Source organism: Buceros rhinoceros, unplaced genomic scaffold (assembly GCF_000710305.1).
Source record: "Buceros rhinoceros silvestris isolate BGI_N320 unplaced genomic scaffold, ASM71030v1 scaffold40011, whole genome shotgun sequence".
Lineage (NCBI taxonomy): Eukaryota > Metazoa > Chordata > Aves > Bucerotiformes > Bucerotidae > Buceros > Buceros rhinoceros.
In genome coordinates, this window is record NW_010395535.1 from 6554 (window position 1) to 24557 (window position 18004).

At 42.5% G+C, this 18004-nt stretch overlaps 1 protein-coding gene across 1 annotated transcript in view; it reads right to left on the reverse strand.

Moving 5' to 3' along the window:
- Positions 1-16623, reverse strand: part of LOC104501719 (spectrin beta chain, non-erythrocytic 5-like) — a gene marked incomplete at both ends in the record, with an annotated part of 21034 nt that extends 4411 nt beyond the window's left edge. The window contains 16 exons of the mRNA XM_010145573.1: positions 878-1010; positions 2652-2815; positions 3494-3610; positions 4754-4954; positions 6186-6372; positions 6939-7165; positions 7896-8060; positions 8153-8323; positions 8994-9093; positions 10071-10210; positions 11071-11317; positions 11963-12250; positions 12884-13135; positions 14916-15046; positions 15572-15724; positions 16432-16623. Coding sequence (XP_010143875.1) covers positions 878-1010; positions 2652-2815; positions 3494-3610; positions 4754-4954; positions 6186-6372; positions 6939-7165; positions 7896-8060; positions 8153-8323; positions 8994-9093; positions 10071-10210; positions 11071-11317; positions 11963-12250; positions 12884-13135; positions 14916-15046; positions 15572-15724; positions 16432-16623 — 2868 coding nt within the window. The remainder of the gene's footprint in view (positions 1-877; positions 1011-2651; positions 2816-3493; positions 3611-4753; positions 4955-6185; positions 6373-6938; positions 7166-7895; positions 8061-8152; positions 8324-8993; positions 9094-10070; positions 10211-11070; positions 11318-11962; positions 12251-12883; positions 13136-14915; positions 15047-15571; positions 15725-16431) is intronic.
- Positions 16624-18004: the final 1381 nt, after the last annotated feature.

Consider the following 18004-nt stretch of genomic DNA (forward strand, 5'->3'; position numbering starts at 1 on the left):
GAAAGCCACAACTCTTTTCCTCGCTGCTTCCAGCTGGTGTCGGAATGTGTCATACTTGGCACAAAGTTGCTTTTGAAGGGAAAAACAACAATAACGAAAAGTTAGTGCTCTCTTTCCCCAAACACACCTGCTCAGCACACAGCCAAAAGATAGGTAATAAGCCGATCATATTTGGAGATGGAGAAGTTGCAAAGAATGACTGGATTTTACTTTCAAAGACGAGGAGGAGCTACAAACTATCAGGAAAACATGAGGTTTGTGATGCAGATGGGAGGCAGAAGCACTGTTACTGAGGATAGAAGCAAACATTCAATATATAATCAATCTCAATTATTAAATTATATGTTTTCGCTTCATGAATGCAAATGTGTATACAGTACTATAACTGAATAATAATGTAGTCCAATTCCAAGATTTAGAACACAAGGTATTTTGAAATAAATTATAAAAATGAGGATTCTGAATGGCTATTGATTTCTAATGGGTTGACATTAGCTTCTGTGCCGTGTTAAGAGGTATAGCTGCAGATGTTCCTACATCAACATTTGTAATGAAAAAAATCCTTAATGGACACCACTGATATATCTGGTTATTAAAACCAGAAAGGAGATGATTTCTGAAGGCACAGACATTTGAGGATGCAGTTGTTTTATGCAGCTCAGCCCCCATGGTATCACGATGTAAGTGCTGGGCAATGCTGCCTGCCTGTCATAACACATCAATCCTTCCCACCCACTCTTTACTCTTTTCTCTTTCTGTCTTCCTGTTATTTATACTTACTTCTTACTCTGTCTTAAGTTTTCAAGCACAAACTTAGAATCTTTTTACAGTCTTACTACATACATTTTGGTTGATTTTTGATGCTCTAAAACCTCACCAAGACATGTTCATAATCAATTCCATAGTCTTCAGAGCTGGCTGTTTGTTTCTGCTGAGTGATCCAGTCTTGCAGATCTTCATATTCTCGTAGAAACTCATGCAAGACAAGAGTCTCATCTAGCTTCTTCGCTCTGTTGGGGAAAGGACATAGGACAGTACAATTAGGCCAAGGGAATATGAGAGAAGGGCAATCAGTAACTTGCTTCCTGTTAATCCCCCAAACCATCAAGACTCATTTGCTTCAATGAAAGAGCTGACCCTATTTCTCAGGGTTGGAAATTAGGTTTGTAGCGTGACAGCTGGCACCCAGGTCAGGCTTATTGGCTGAGTTTCTCAGAAAAGCACAGTGCCTAGGGGAGTTCTCTCCCTGGTTTTGTTGAGGTTTGTTTTGCTTGTTCGTTTTTTAATTTTTTGTTTGTTTGGGTTTCGTTCCCATGAGAATACCCTTCGTTTTTTTCCAAATCTGTCCTGATCTGTCTAAAGGTAACTGTAGTACTTACAAAAATGAGAAGGAAATTTTCTGAGGACAGCACAACAGGAAGGCAAATGCCATGAAAGCCATTTTATGCAATTCTGTTCACATTGCCTGTTCAGCAAAATTGCTGCCACCTACTGCATATTTCTGATCATCTAGAGTCTCTTATAATGCAGTTTGACATGTTACAGGCCTTGCACAATAAACAAAATAGCAATTTTCCACCTGCTAACACTGCCTTGCTATTGCACAAATATCCCAGGAAAGGTGAACCTGGCTTCCCCGTTCGAATCACAAATGCTTATTACAAGAGATGTTGCCTGCTGAGAGAGTCCTGCCTGCCAAGGAGATTGCAGATCATAGGTTCAAACCAGAGCAGCAATAAAGCACCATGAGACCCCGGTTAACATCAAGCATGAAAGAACACAAAACGTTTGAGTTCAACACATGCAAGCCTTTTGATATTTCTAGATTATTTCTTTTTCTGAACTTTTCATTCACAGGAATTTCTATTGATACTTCTACTTTTTAAATTGTAAACAAGAATAAAAACAAGAGGTTAAATATCAGCACTTCCCCTAGGCTTAATTATTGCAGTATTCAGACTCGTTTATTTGTTATTCTGCTTGTAGAGCCCCATTCCTTTTCTGAGTGATATTTTTGTAGAGGAAAAACCTGAACTGTTCAGACATTTGTTCCTTCCTGTCAAGAAAATAGAAGTATTTAAAAACCATGTGTACAGGCAAACTGCCCTGTTCTAAACATTCTACTGTGGCAATAACAGAAAGGAAGTGAAACGAAATGTAAATGATTCATTCAAGAATAAAACCCTTCCTATACTAGTAGAGCCACTGGGCATAAAGGTAAGCATAATTGTAATTGTCTCCCTTCTACTCTGTACTGAATTAAGCAATTTTCAAGCAACATTAATGAAAACTTGTAAAAACTTTTTTCCCCCCTTTTGATAGCAGATTCCAAATACCACAAATGCAAGTCAGAATCCAGCATCTCAAGTCACTTCACAGGGGACGATGACGGGTAAAGAAGAATTTTGGGAGCTTCAAACCCTGAATATGTACCAAAACTCCCTGAAGAGAGTGCTTGCTTAGCAATAATGGCAGGCTCACAGGTCTACAGAATTCTAATGTAGAACCAAGCAATTTCTTAAACACAGCTGAAAAAAGAGGCGATAATGGATGTGATTAAAATTCCAGCGAGGTAACTGGAGATTATCCTTTACTGACTTCTGTGGACTTTGAATCAAACCTAGGATCCAAGGGACAGTTTTAGTTCATACCTTGCTGCTGCTAGTTCCTGCAGCTCCTGGAGTCTTAAATGAACTTGTTCCTTTGGTGCATCAACCTCAACATACTGGATAGAGCCCACAAGAGGAAGTTTTTGGACACTTTCACTCAATTGTTTCAACAAATCTTGGTAAATGGCAATCTCATGCTCCAGTGCCTGGCAAAGAAAATAGTGTACTGAGAGCCAGTTGTCCAAGATATGAATTGTCTGAACTTTTGCACCAGCCTATGGTGTAGTCATTGAGACATTAAAAGAGGAGAAAAACTTTCTGGTAGCATGTTATATTTCCAAGACTCGATCAACTTTAGATTATTTTCTAGCAAAATATTTTTGGGAAAAAAAGTGTGCATTAAATCAAACAAATTAGGTAAAGACAATCAGAAATTCATGATGCCTTATCAGGCAGAGAAAAGTATTCCTGTAATAATGCTCTACCTGTACCGTATCTTTGATTCTAGAAAAAAAGAAAAATAAGGCTTCTGCATACATTTATTGAGACTGAAATGTAGTCAGTTTGGGCCTCCAACAAACAAGATAAGAATATTCACCATTCTCCTTTTTCCCCAAATTACATTTTTTCCAACCATATTAGTCAGCTGCATTCATCTCTTCACAGAATCATAGAATATCAGGTTGGAAGGGACCTCAAGGATCATATCATCCAACCTTTCTTGGCAAAAGCATGGTCTTCTGTTAGTCCATTCACATATAGACATACATCAATGCAAAATATCTTGTAGATGGATGGACATTTAAATACCAATGAGAGAGAAAATTTTACAGCCACAGGCAGACCAGATCAGGCCACTGTACAGCATTTAAGCAAATAAATACCTTATGTTTCTTCAGGAGTTTCAGTGTTCCATCTTCATCCTTACCATAGTCCTTGCTTGTCACGAGTGGACGTTTTTCTGCTATCCAAGCCTCCAGGTCTGAAGTATTCATCAAAAACTATCAGTTAAAGAGAATGCAAATTAGCAAATTAGTTTCTATCCCAGCTTTCAAAATACTCATCACGAGTGCTCACGACCTAAAAAATTCGAAACAGAGGGTGCACCGTAACATTTTACTGTTATGTTTCATTAAATAATAAATAAAGAATATTTAACCCCAATAACCTACTATTCCACACTGTTGTTCTGTCAAATCATAGAAAGGTGAAGGAGGCAAGAGACAGAAGATTTTGGTGCAGGATAACTAAGGTCTTCTCCAAGACATTGAAGGTCTGGCAGTAAGTTTCATGATGTCTCACTTCCTTCCCATCACTATCCTCACTTGACTCTTTCTTTACTTATTCACTAAGGATAGGGGCTACCGTAAAATATCAGTGATATTTTTCCTTCCCCTTACCGAGAAGTTCAAATCACCTATAAAAATCAGGCTTCATAAAGCCTATAGTAGGCAGCTAGAGGACACAAGATGCCAGATGATCAAATGGCCCCGGGAACATACTTCAGGTGGGCCGGTGGACTCTGTGCAAATGCTGTTTATGTCTACAAAACTGCATGTGTTGTCTGAATAACTGCACTCCTGCATGACCCACTGATAGAAAATTTGGATTATTGATTTAAACATTTGCAGGCAATTTTTTTTAACAGGCTAAACATAAAGGTCCAGAATCCTGTTGAAAATAATAAGGCCAAAAGTCCTAGCTCGCTCTGGAAGAGTGTTCCCAGTTCCTCAATATCATTTGTTGTCTGGAAGAGGCAAAGACTGGAAGGCACAAGAGATTCCTTCTTTTCTGCTTTCCTCATCATAATTCTCCAGTATGAAGGGCCAAGTTCAGGATCCACTGCATTACTTAAGCCTGAGGTCGCAAAAAAACATTGAGAAGGGAGCTACTACCAGGAGAAATGTGTGTTCCATACACACCCATAAGGGATACGTACAATCCAAGGCAAACCTCTAGAGCAGCCACTCTAGACTGGGGGCTGCATTCAGCTATGCAACCAAGACCACCCTCCTATGAATCTGGCTTCAAGCAACTGAAGTGAATACCAGTCCCAGCAAAGCTGTTTTGTTATTCACTTTAAAACTTTGGTCTCTTGTTTCTCTGAAGAAACTACTGTGTGAAACTGTTGCTGTACGTTGTACCTCCTGGAAGCCAACTGAGTACTGTAGCTGCTTCATCCTTTTCTCACAGGCCTTCTCCAAGCCCTGCCAGGCAGTCACAAGCTCCTGGCATTTCTCACTTATTTTCTGAGCTGACGGGTGCTGGACTACCACCATTGTCTGTCCTTTATCCAGGACCCGCTGGACTTGCTGTTTGTGGGCATTTACTTCTGCCTGCAGTTCCTGGGAATGAGATAAAAGAAGAAATAGGAATAAAGGAAGGGTATGTGAAGACAAAGAAATTCTATGTGCTCCTAGTCCTAAGCAAAACTGGCAGCTGAAGATGGTGGGCAGAGTATAGCCAGTGGGCACAAGGACTACCAAGTTTCTGAAACAGCTTCTGCCTCATCCACCACTGCCAGCCCCACCTGGATGAAGTTCTGCTCTTGCACTGCCATTGAGGGAGTCCGCGAGGAGGCAGCAGTCATCCCGTAACTTCCCTACATCCTCAGCATTACCCACCGAATTCCTCAGCCGGCTGCCCCAGCCTGGTCCTACCCTTTCTCCTTACCATGCACCTGCCCCTTCCCCTGCCCAGCAGCCAGGGAAGTTTGGGAGATGGAGCAGGACAAAGGATGAGGCACAAAGTGGGGAGATTCAGAAAAGAGCTGCTAGCTGCTGACGGGGAAAATAAACTATGCCAGAAGATGAATGAGCTGGAGCATGGTGGGAAGAGAGGTATTACTACGGAAATCATTAGACTCCTTCTCCATAAAGCCTCCCCACTGGTCTTACAAACATTTCCATGGAACCTGCAGTCCAGATGCTGCAAAATCCAGTGTTGCCTGTGGTGCAGAGCAGCTCTGGGGTGCTTCCTGAGCTGTGAAGAACTGCTACAAAAATCAACTCTCCAGAAATCAGAGTTAACAGTGTTGACTGTGGATTGTGCATTACACAGGCAGTGCAGAACTAAAGTAAACATTAAATGGCTGTTGCGTACTCTCCTAGAGAAACTAGCATGCACATACCTCAAGACTGCTTGTCTAACAAAGCAGTGAGCATAGAAGTAAAGTAGGATAAGCATTTAACAGTCAAAATATTCAACCCAGATCAAGCCACGAAGCAAACCCCTCAATTTTTCCTATAGTGTGAGGCACACTGGCCTTTTATTCACTTATGATAGGAAGATCTACAAAATTTCTCAGAATAATAATACTGCAAAATACAACAAATTTTGCAGTTCCCAGAGGAATTTCACATTTGCTCTGAAAATCACCACTACCTTGCTGACCTGTCTCAATTCACCGGAACCATTTTAGCTGGAATCAGTGAATGTGTGGCAATACACTTTCTGAAAGTGTGACAATACATTTTGTTTGCAATAGCCTTCCTGAAGGTAAAGGAGAACTGTGCAGGTGCAGGTTTGCAGGCTGAGGTGAAATGGAATGTGCCAACACTTAATTAAACTAGTTACCTTGTGTTTTTGCAACAGGCTTTGAGCCACATCCAAGGACTTGCCGCAGTTGTTGGAATGGGCAATAGGCAATCTCTCATTAATCCAGTTCAGTTCCATGTCGTGATAATGGTAGAACTCGTAGAGATCCACCGCAGCTTCCAGCAACTTACGCCTCTCCTCAAGAGGTGCTTGCAAAGACTCAAACCTGGGGGTCACCCATTACATATATGTTAAACCAAAGCTTTATTCTGATTCTGCTGAAGGAATTAGGCTATAATACCACCGTGAAGATTACAAAACACTGGACACTTCTCTGCAATCAAATTTCAATGGTTAGTGCTGGCTGCACATACAGAACGCTTCTCCAGAAGGCTACTTTTGGCAAGTAGACTTAGACAGTAACACTAAACATAAGCAGAATAAAAGATTTTTATGCTTTTGAAGACCTAGGCTTGTCATGTGATGCTTTAGGGAAGTAGTCACTATTGAATGCTGGATCATTACGCCTCTTAGAAAGCAGTGGATGACCTATGGATGAGCAAAGGACTAGGAGTGCAGCAGGCAAGGAGCAAGGTCCAAGGACGACGGTTGAGGTGGGGCAACAGGAAGCTGTGTAGGTGCCGATCTAAGCAGAGCTGTGCTACAAATGGGAGGGGAAATTATTCCTGAATATGGGTTAAACCTAATAAATCAAAACACATTTTCTAGAAGGTAGAACAAAAAATGCTATTAGTCATAAAGGGTGGAGACAAAAAGAGAGGGACACCTCACCTTTTCAGGTATTTCTGTGTTTCGTTCAGAATCCTCTGGGAGTCAAAGTGATTGGTGGCCATTTTTCTTGCATGAGATACAATAGAGTTAATTTTCTCTGCCAGTTCACGTGTTTCATTTTCCAGCTGTCTGTGCTGCTTGAGTAGATCACGGCTGGAGCGCAAATCATGGCCTGTCTCAGATTCCTGAAGCACTTTCTCAATTTTCTCTATCTTCTTTTTGGCATCCTGCCAGCAAAAGATTACACCACACTTGTACTGACCTTTCAGCATGATTTTCTTTCACTTGGCCCCTCCTGTGCCAGCTTCTTGGACACAATTTTTAAACCCATATGTCCTTTCTTTGTAACACAACGGCCAGGTGTCTCTACGAGCCATTCCCTGTGAATATTTCATTTTGCACGCTATTTTGGAGTACTCTACTCCCTAAGAAACTAAAGTACATAATTAAAAGCGGTCTCTTTGAACTATCTTCGGTGACATAATATGAAACAATCATCTTCAAAGGCTTCAGATTGTAGCTACAATACAATAGCAGTTCCATGACATACCGGTACCAAAGCAGCTTCACAGCACATTGTTACTCTCATACAATTCGCCTCGATAACAATGTCCTGAATACAATGTCATGCCTCCAACCCCCAAACTGGCTCCAAGCGAGCAGTTATGTTTGCACAGCACTGACCCTCGCAAAGAGTTTTTTGACTGTTTTCCCAATACAGGATGGTCACACAGATGCAGTGCTGAGCCTGAGTTCAACGGCTTTGTGTCTTGGTGCTATGCTGGCACTTTTACCCTGCTCATAGCTTTGGAGTAAGCTTAGTCAATGTTATACTGGGTTTTCTCTCCTGAGACTGCAGACAAATTAGACACCTTAAAATATACTTTTTTCTGGATGTATTCTGAGGAATCAGGCTCCTAGGCCATTCCTCCCAACTGCATCCCATCACCTCCTGACCTGGAGCAGTTCCATGAGCTGTTCTTGCTGCCCAGCTTGTCTCAGCTTGTCACCTCGCTCTATCATCTTGCCATACAATTCCTTCCACTTCTTTTGAAGCTCTGACATCTTCTCCTGAATAGAAACTGCAGCATAATGTTTGTCTTGAATCAGTTGATTTCCTTTCTGGAGAAACACAGCACATCATTTTTTTGAGCAGATCAGCATCTGTGAAGTTTGGGACAAGGTGGAAGACTTAGCTGCAAAACTGCCCTCACCTTTATCAGTGTTGCGAAGTGCTCCTCATTAGCCATCATTTCCTTCTCAGCAGCCTCATGCCACTTCAGTTTGCGTAGAACATTTGTTGGATCACGATAGGATTCATCTGATGCGATCTTATACTTCTCCTCCATCCATATCAAAAGCTCAGCAGTATCACGATTAAACTCCTTACAGAAACAAACAGGATTAAATTGATTTAACTTCTGATTCTGTGTGGGTTTGCAGTGCAACCTTGCCCTGATTTTTTTTCTTTAAAGTGTCAGGAAATGCGATATGTTTTCATATAATTCTTAACTGAGGAGCCATGATCTTGAACCATTGATGAGCTTAAGCTCTCAGAGTAATATCTCTTAGTCCCTTCTTTCATCACACTTACTAATGTGTGGCCTTTAACTGTCAGTGAAGCTGTGCATTTTCAACAGACTGTTCTAACCATAAGCCAAGTCCAATCCTCCAGGATAACTTTGTATTTCAGCACTGGAAGTTAAACTTGGTGACAAAAGTACAGTTAGTGCAAATACAGTTATTTGCAAATTATTAAGGGCCAGAACAATAATAAGTAATGAGAAGAATAAACTTATCCAATAGACCAAATATTCTGTTGATATTTTTCATTCAATAGCTCCAGTTTTGTTTTGGTATTTTGCTGTGGTTATGGCTTTGTAAGATTTATCATCAATGTATCACTCCCTGGAAAATAAAATTCTCCATCTCATGGCCAAAGAGAAAGTGAGCTGTAGTGGGAATGCTCAGAAGTTGAGATTTGTCCCATATTGAGACAAACTGTAAAATTACTTCACATATGCCTGACCAAATCTACAGCATCAGTCCTTTTACCTGCAGCTGTAGAGAATCCAACAGCCTCTGTTTTCTCTTGGTGTTGCTTTGTATCAGCTGCTCCCACCTTCGCCGAAGAGTGGCCATTCTCTCTTCAATACTGCCAAGAAAAACAGCAACTCCAATGCAGTACTAGTCATATTGGCTGCTCTTGCTTGTACTGTAGTTGTGACTGATATAAACGGAGTCTTGTTCAACATCTCTGTTGACAGGACGAAGGGATATATGCCACTGTCCCATGACAGTGCTGGGTTCACTCGGAAAGCAGCTATTACTTGCCAGCTGCTCTGGATTTTCCTTTTGTATGGCTGCGTTACATTGATGAATTGCAGTCACAGTTTGACTAAAACATCCAGACCTTTCTCTTTGCCAAATATTCCACCTTAACGAATAATTTCCTCTATAATATTAAATGCAGTGAGGCTTAGGAATGTCCTTCTAATGGTGGTAGTGATGGCAAGAAATCTGATATTAAGAGAAATTTTATAAATTCCTGGCGGGAATTTTCAGGACATTATCACGTGTGATCACAAGAACATGGTCTTTTTGTTCACAAGAGTTCCATTCTGAACCGATGTTTCTAATTCTTGTTTATGCAGAAGTCCCCTGACTAGATTTTAGTGGCTCTAACACGGTAAATGAATTACAGTTCATCTTTGACAAAAACATGAAGAAGCTTCTCCTGATGAGTTATTTCCTTCTGAACTCTCCTGTAACTTTTTAACAGCAAACATTAATTCTAATATGTGATACTGATAAATGAAGAAACATTTATGTAGGCATTTAATGATTTTACATTAAAGAATTTTTAACACTATGTGTAATACATAATACAAGGTGAATTATTCTAGTGTTCTCTCAAATGCCACTTTTAACTTAAAGCATTTTGCTCATTTGTCCAGAGAGCACAGGAAGTCTATATTTTTTAAAAAAAATTCACTTTCCCCACCCTCCCATCCAGCAGATCATAGCTTGGAGATCACCTAATTCTTGGCTCAAAGAAAGTTTTTCATCTCACCCTAATCACACTGGATTGTTTATTAAAGCTAAATAAAAAAGGAAGGAGTTTGGACTCACATGTGAGATGCAAAGTGCCTGCTCTCTATTAGGTTCACCCCATTTTCATTAAGTGCTTCCACTCGTCGCTTCAGCGCCATCAGCAGTTGTTCAAATTCTTGGTGTTGCTTCAGCAGACTTCGAACTGCATCTACGTGGTCCTGCATTTAAGAACGATAATTTGATCAAGTTTTATCTCAGTCACATGTTGTTTCTGTGGCAATGAAAAAAATATTTTGGACCTTATTTTCCCCCTTCCCTTTCAGACAGGAGATAAAATGTACATTTTTTACATGCTTAAGGACGTTCAGGGCTACAAAAAAGCAGCAGGTGTTTAGGTTTGTATCATACTTGTTGCTTCTGTTTTATGTTTCCATTTTGGTTCCATTTGCGCCTTTTAGGGAAGTCTGCACTCTGGGTTAATGCCAGCATTCTGGCACATTGAGGTATGTGCAACAGAAAATGCTGTAACTAAGTAAAATTTTATTCCGCTTAGCTGACCCGAAAGTACCGAAGTTTCAGTATCAGCTGAAAACGTAAAAGGTGGTCAGATACCACAACCTCCTCCTTCACTGATCTTGTGAATATTGCCTGCATTCCTTTTTTTCCTTCATTTGCTTTAATGTTCTTAAAATAATCAATGAAAAGAAAAAGCTTGGTTTTTTTGAAGTCAGCTTTTTACTTCACCAAAAAAAAAAAAAATTAATTGTTAAGGCTGAACCTTTTTTTAACGGTTAGCCACCAAACTGAGGAGTCAATTATATATAAACCATCTGACATGTACAAACACAGCAACAAACCACAGCCCTACCTGTTTTTAAAATATTTTTGAGACAATGAGCTTTGTTCTCATTAAGAGAAGTGAACATAAAAACATTATTAAGAACCTGAAAGTCTAGTTTCCAAGTACTAAAATGCCATGACTATAAGAATGAGGAAACTGATCTCATTAAGGAAATTGTTGCTACTCCCTGGGTAGGGAAACAAAGTAGGAGAAAACAAAATCAGCTGCTGCACATACCCCAAGGTCATCGCCCCGGAGAAAGGCCTCATGGCCAGAGAGGGCTGCAGTGATGCGGTCTCCCTCCCTGTTGAACTTATGCAATTCCAGGCCATCCTGCAGCTTTTTCCATCGCTGTTCCCACATTTTCTCCAGCTCTTTTTGCTCCTTGTCAAGCTTCTCCATGGACTGGCGTACATCTACCGTCCTGCCATTACTGGGTTGTTCACGGACCACTTTGAGTCCTAGCTCTTCCAGCTGCACAAATCTTCCCAGAGCCAAAAAGAAAAGGGAGACCTCACTGCATGAGGGAATGTGAATTCTCTTTCATCACTCTTTGCTCTCTTGGCAGGGCCTAGATGTTAGGCTTCCCTCCCTCCCTTTCCCTTTTCTTCTGTTTGCCGTGGCTGTGAAACACAAAGTGCAGTTGGTTGTTTGCTCAGGGATATTTACTGGAGGAAGAAAGTGAGGTCTCCCCCTTTGGACTGAAAGCCCATATAAGCAGGGGTTTCCGTTGAACGGGAAAGGAGGGCCAGCTCCGTATCTGGAACTTCTTAACAGTGCAGAAGTCATACTGAAGGTGACGACAACTGGAATCATAAGACCTTAGAAAGGGAGGACTGAGGGAACGGAAATGAAGCGCATATGACACTGAGTGTCAGGGGAGCTTGTGGAGCGCTGCTCCAAACATACAGCTCCTCTTTTCCCCTCCAGCAGCCATAAGGATAAGTATGCAAAAGCTCACTGGGTTTTGGGTTTGGCAGTCTCCTTTTGACACCAAGTTTCAACAGCACTTGAATAAACCCTCAGCATCACTTTCATTCACAATCTACGTACACAATAGACATGTTTCATCTTCACAGCACTGTTGTCGTATCACCCCACTCTGCCCACCCTGATGGAATTTCTCTACCTTTCTTTCTGAGACCTAATTTCTTTCAGCAGGTCTTGATGCTCCTTCAGCAATTGCTCTGCAGAAGCCACATCCACACCCATTTCTTCACTGCTCAGTTTCTCCCGAATGCCTTCTGCCCACAGCAGGAGTCTGCGGCTGTCTTGCAGGAAGGACTGTTGATTTTGCACCTGCTGCAGAATGTCCCGCTTATTTTGGGTCTCCAGCTTGAGCTTTGCCAGAAGCCTCTCCATGTTCTCCACCTGCTCAGTGATGGCCTTGCTCTCTGCAGGGTTAGTGTCCTTAATCCTTTAAGAGGAAATAAAATACATTCCATTAGATGAACACATCAGGCATTTCGAGCTTAAACCAATACTCTTTCAAAGAAATGGAATTGGATATTTACACTCACATTAAAAAGAAAGTCAGCTAAGGCAACAAATGCTACACACTAGTAAGAAATGTTGGTGTACTGCAGAAAGTGCATCCCTGTGAAAGACTCTGGTAACACTGCTGTGGCTCAGTGATTCATTCCCATTGTGAATGAACAGAAACCATAAGGAAGTAAAAAGCTTAAATTCGTATTTCAATGAACAATTCGGTGGTATCTTTTTTCCTTCATTCTTGATTCCGACTTTCAGAACCTAAATGATAAGTAGTTCAAAATGTTGAAGAAAGTTTGATTAGCAGAGACATGTTAGAGCCACAAAAATTCCTGTGGTATTTATCCTCCTGCAACAGTGGAGTCTGGAAGCAATCTATTCGCCCACCACCCAGTCATACTCAAGAGGGATGATCTCAGCCCAGCAGGAAAGCCAGTTCTTCAGGTTGCTAGAAACTTCAACAGAAACTTCATAAGGTGCTCATTCTCTTTATAGCCATAATTTACAACATGATCTTAGAGAACTAGCAGAGTATGGAAAGGAAGTACAGGGTCCTTACGATTTTGCAGCACTCCTCAAGTATTCAATTTTCCTTTCTACCACCAGCATCTCTCTCTCAACTGTAGACAGTTTGCGCTTGTCTGACTCCAGCCCAGCAGGCGAGTTCCCCGGTTCCAGATCCGTGAGTTGGACCATCTTGTCTTCCAGTATTACTGTTATGCTCTGACAGTCCTGAAGAAATGTCCTCACGTCAGCCACTCCAATCAGCTCAGAGTCCTTCTCCTCCTTCAGAATTTCCATGTGTTCCCACCTTGGAGACAGAGAACACGATTACTTGCATCTGGCCCCAGCCACCACCCCAAAATTTGCTTTTACCTAGAGATCAGATTCAATTTATTGCTTTTGTTATACCTGAGCCGTATCCTTTCTCTATTCAGAAAAAGTCTGGAACGAAGAGTTAATCGGGACTTAAGTGGGCTGAGGGGGTGGACACTAGCACTCCCTCACAACCTCATAGTTCACCTCAGTGCCATCACAAGCAAGGGGGCCCTGCTTAGGTGATCAGAACACACTGGACACAATGCCAATAAAGAACGGTGGTCAAAATCACATGCCTCCCAGTTCCAGCTGGGTGGCATGGTGCCAGGAGTCCGTGTACATCAGTTACTCAATGTACTTGGTGAAGTCAAAGCGGGTTTGAAGTTCCTTTCAACATCTGCGAAGGGCACTTGATGTCTAGAAAGACAGGCCAGGCTGGAATGTTTGTTGAGCTCATCTTTGATGTTGACAAAGACAGGTCTGGACCGGAGGGGGCCGACTGAAGGGGACACTTACTGAATTTGTCTTGGTATGAAGAGGAATTGAATGGAAGATGCCAATGGAAAATGCTAATGGAGACACAAATGGAAAATGCTAATCCCAAGTGTCCTTAGCCTTGGGCATAGAACTGATAGTAGAAAGTGCAGACTAACAGCAACTTACTGTGAACTTACCTCACTGACATACAAAAACACCTGCCCCTTGGCTAGAAGGATGACCTGCCCCTTAAAGTGCCCTGCCCTTATAGCATGCATAGTAAAAAGTAGATGCGCCACCACTTTAAAAGGAACTGAGAAATCGGTTAGCCAATCAGATTTAAGACAAAGAATTGTAATCAGCAATAGAAGCACGGTAAATAACGAATCTGTTAATTATGCCAGTTCAGACTGCATGAATGGATGTGGCATACCACCCAGCTCCTGGTTTTGTGCAAACCTGGACACAAAGAAATACTGCGACCTTGGGTGCATTGGCTTTGCGCACACGGTAACGATCCCCTTTTTTGGGACAACACATCCTCACCCCGACGTTTCAGTAACCAAACCAGCTGCTGCAGTCTGATACACACAACTGTTCTGACTCCATCACTGTCACCCGTGGGTGGATTCATGCTGTGCTTTAACGCACACACACACACAAATTGCTGCAGTTCAAATATCATGTCGGGGCCTGGAAGCACCCCTCGATCCTGGAGGCATCATCCTACAGGCTGAGGGCGTCCCTCTTCCCCTGCTAACAGTGGGTAAGGCTGCCCAGCATGAGGACTGGGGCGCACTCCAGCCCTGGCTGCTGTCCCAGGCGTGCCCTGCTCGTCTCCCTGCGGGACCAGCCCTGCGTGCTGAGGCCCCTCTCCCCGTCCCGAGGGGAGCAGCTGGCCCTCTGAGGGTCTGCTCCAGGCCTCAGACCACAAACGGGCTTTCCAGCCAGGCCATAGCCCTGTCCCCTCCACAGGCACGAGCTGGGCTGTGGAGACTGCGGGCTGCCCCCTGAACCCGCCGCCGCCCTGCTCCCTGCCTGGGGCAGCGGGACAAGCCCTGGCTGCAAGTGGGAGCAGCCCCTGCCCCTTTGCCCCAGTCTCCCCAGTCTGGTAGCAACAGCCACCCCTGAGCACCGCAAGCCTCAGCCACACATGAAAACCTCCCTTGCCCATTCTGGCAGTTCAAAATCTGTCAGAGAGGTATTCCCTCAGTGCAGGTTACATCGGGTGTGAGAGGTCAGCTCTCCAGTTGCCCCCATGAGACAACCCTGTGTTTTATCAGTAGCACCTTTACCTGCTGTTGATGTCTTGCAGCCAAATCTGGATCTCAGAGTATTTGCTGGGACTCATCTTTCCATATTTGACAGCTAGGTTTTCAATATCTCCCAGCTGGCCTTTGCCTGCAGCCAGTTCCATTAAAAAGCTCTAAAATAGGAAAGAGACAAGAATGTAGAGCTTGAGGTTCTTCCATTTCTGTGGGCACGGTTCTCAGTAGTCCATCAGATCCACTCATCTCCCACTTTCACAGACGGCTTCTCCATTTGTCTGTTGACACCGTACACACCTGTGCCGTCGTTCCCCTGTGGCCCTCCCGATCTCCCCTGGCGCGCACCCCACACCTGTGCACGAACATCCCTCTCCGCCAGGATGCGAGTGCACTGCAGGCTTTTTTCACCATCTAGCATTGTTCTTCAAGTGGCATAAGATAAACCACGAAACAAATCTTTTGGGACCGTGGTATTTGTGCAGGATGCCACATCCACAGAAGTAGTTAAGGGGAGGTAATTACATCAGTCTCCATAAGCTTATATGAGAGAAATATCTGATCTATGCACGACTAAGTTGAAACTAATCAAAAGACTCTCAAAAGTTGATTTCTCAACTTTCTCTATTCTCCCAAGAGAAACCTGGTTTAAAAGGTGTCATATGCGAGCAGGGAAAAGGAGGTACCTGATATTTCTGCTGCATGACCTCCACATTGTCTGCTTGAGGCTGAAGAGTCCGGAAAATGTTCTCTTTATCTTTCATCCATGACTGAAATTCTTCACAAGAGCTACGGAAGCGATAATATCCAATCATCTCCTCCAGAGCCTTTTTTCTGTCCTGTAAAACCAAGGAAGACTGAAGTATTGCTGTAATAACTCCTTGCCGTTGGAAGAAAAGAAAAAGGACCTCGCATTTAAACGACAACACATGGGTGGTAGCTTACTGGTTTTGCCAGAGACTGCTGAAAGGTAACAGAACATGTTACATTCCCAGAACAACAGTGGTTTAAAACTGTAAGAGAAGCAGCTGGAGAGCGCTCAGCACCCCACAGGCAGCAAGGTCACTGTGCTGCTTGCTGCTACTGCTGACTGAAGATTTACCTCGGCAATCTCAGGAATATGTGAAAGTCCGATACAAGATGTGTTGGTTGGTCTTTAGGTCAGGATGGCGGCAGATGAGAGTGAAAAGTCATGAACAGAGAATGCAGGTTATGGTTGTTTATTTTTTGGTATTAGGTAAGATAGCCCAAAGATTTAGGAATTGCAGCAAGAAAATATTGGAGGGGTGGTGGTGTGAGGATTACACAAAAGAATCCACTCTTTGTAAAGTAAAAAGTCTAGAAGGCACGTGGAAAGTTTGCCAATATCAAATGAGTTTTGATACAAAATGACAATCTCGAGCCTTGAAGTCCCACAGGACTTCCTAGGATCGAGGCACGTTATTAAACTGAAAAGCAGAAGCCAGCACAGCACCTAACCTCACCTTGCCTTGTTTTGGACTTGGCTGTTCCTGTGAAATGCAAAGCACTGGAGGGAATATCATACCTCAGCCATGCTCTGCAGATTTTCATAAAGTGAATCTATTTCATCTTGGGTCTTCCAGATGTTCTCTGGAAGAAAATGAACATCTGGCCCGGAGGTTCCAGGGGTTGCAGTTTCAGATGTTGTCCAGGTTCGACGGAATGTTACCTTAGGGGTCTTTTGATTTAAGTCACTTGGAGGTTCTGTCTTCATCATCTGTTAAGCAAAATTTAACAGAATCAGTGGATGAATATTTCTGATTTGGATAAAAAGTTCACATAGAAGGAAAATTTGAACTTGCAGATTCAAATCACAGCATTCTGACCCTTTAAACAAAACATTTCCCGTATTTGTGTTTTCCTTTGTTTTATTCTGAAAGAATGAACCAAATAACTGAAAAAAAATTTTAACTTTGTTTAAAGAAGTTTCATATAACTAATTTTGAAATATATCAGATCAATTCAGTAAAAATTCTCAATTTGTGCCCACATCAAGGCTGGGGGTTTTTTTTGTGTGTGTGTGTGTTGGGGCGGGGGGGGGTATTTTTAAAATGCTTTTTCATATTTAATAACAAAGCAATAAAATCTTTGTTCTAATAAGGACTAATGTTGGACTGATGAGGTAACGGAAAGACCCAAAGTGGTGCTCATTGCTCTCACACTGGTTTGGCCAAACATTGAGTGGTCACAGAATTCTGAAAGCAGCAATATATGAAATGTGTCATTTATCTCCACTGAATTCCATTGTCAAATCAGCTGATCTCAAGTCAAAAGTTCTCTTTCTAGTCAGTGAAAAAGGGCAGCGTCTGCAGAGGTTGACTTCATCCCGTGTGCCTTAACCATCCACCCAGGGCTGGTATGAATTGGTTCTGGAAATGTAGGGTGGTTCATCACTACATTAGGATGCAAAAGGAATTTGTAAAGATGTTTAGATTAAATATCTGCTCTTTAAAGTTGATTGAAATTAATAATGTTATGAGAATAAAGAGCGAGAAGATACTTGTGAGGGCCAGTAGAGGGAACTAATACAGACAAGCGTATTTCTAGCATTTCACAGAAACTAAGTAGGGTAGGCTATGAGTGGCCTGTGGACTTTGTAATCTAAAAAATTGCCTCGATTCGTTCTGTTTTGCATTAGAACACAATTAATTCTGTTCAGCGATTTTAATTTTCAGCTCAGTCTCTTCTAACTAACTGCACTTCCTAAAGTTAACAGTGTATTTCTGCAGACAGCGTCTGCTTGATGTTTACAGTTACTGCCGGGGATTGTTGTGCAGAAATGCTCCTGCATATACTTTCTCCTGTGCAGCCCAAGGTCACTGCTCAATCCTGTGTGCCACGTTGTGGGGGCAGTAAGTCAGAGACCGCCCCTGAGGGAAGGAGTGGACAGGACAGGAGATCCTAAACTGACCAACATTCATATATTTGTATTCAGTATAAAGCCGAGGGATCACAAAGGTCAACTCCTCTTTTCAATGGTCAGCATCTGATGGGGACTCTACCTGTTTGGCCTTCAACCCCAATCCATGCATTCCTGAATCCAGAATGCAGCTCCTGAATCCGGTTCCCATCTGCCCCTGAGTCCAGTCTGGGACTTC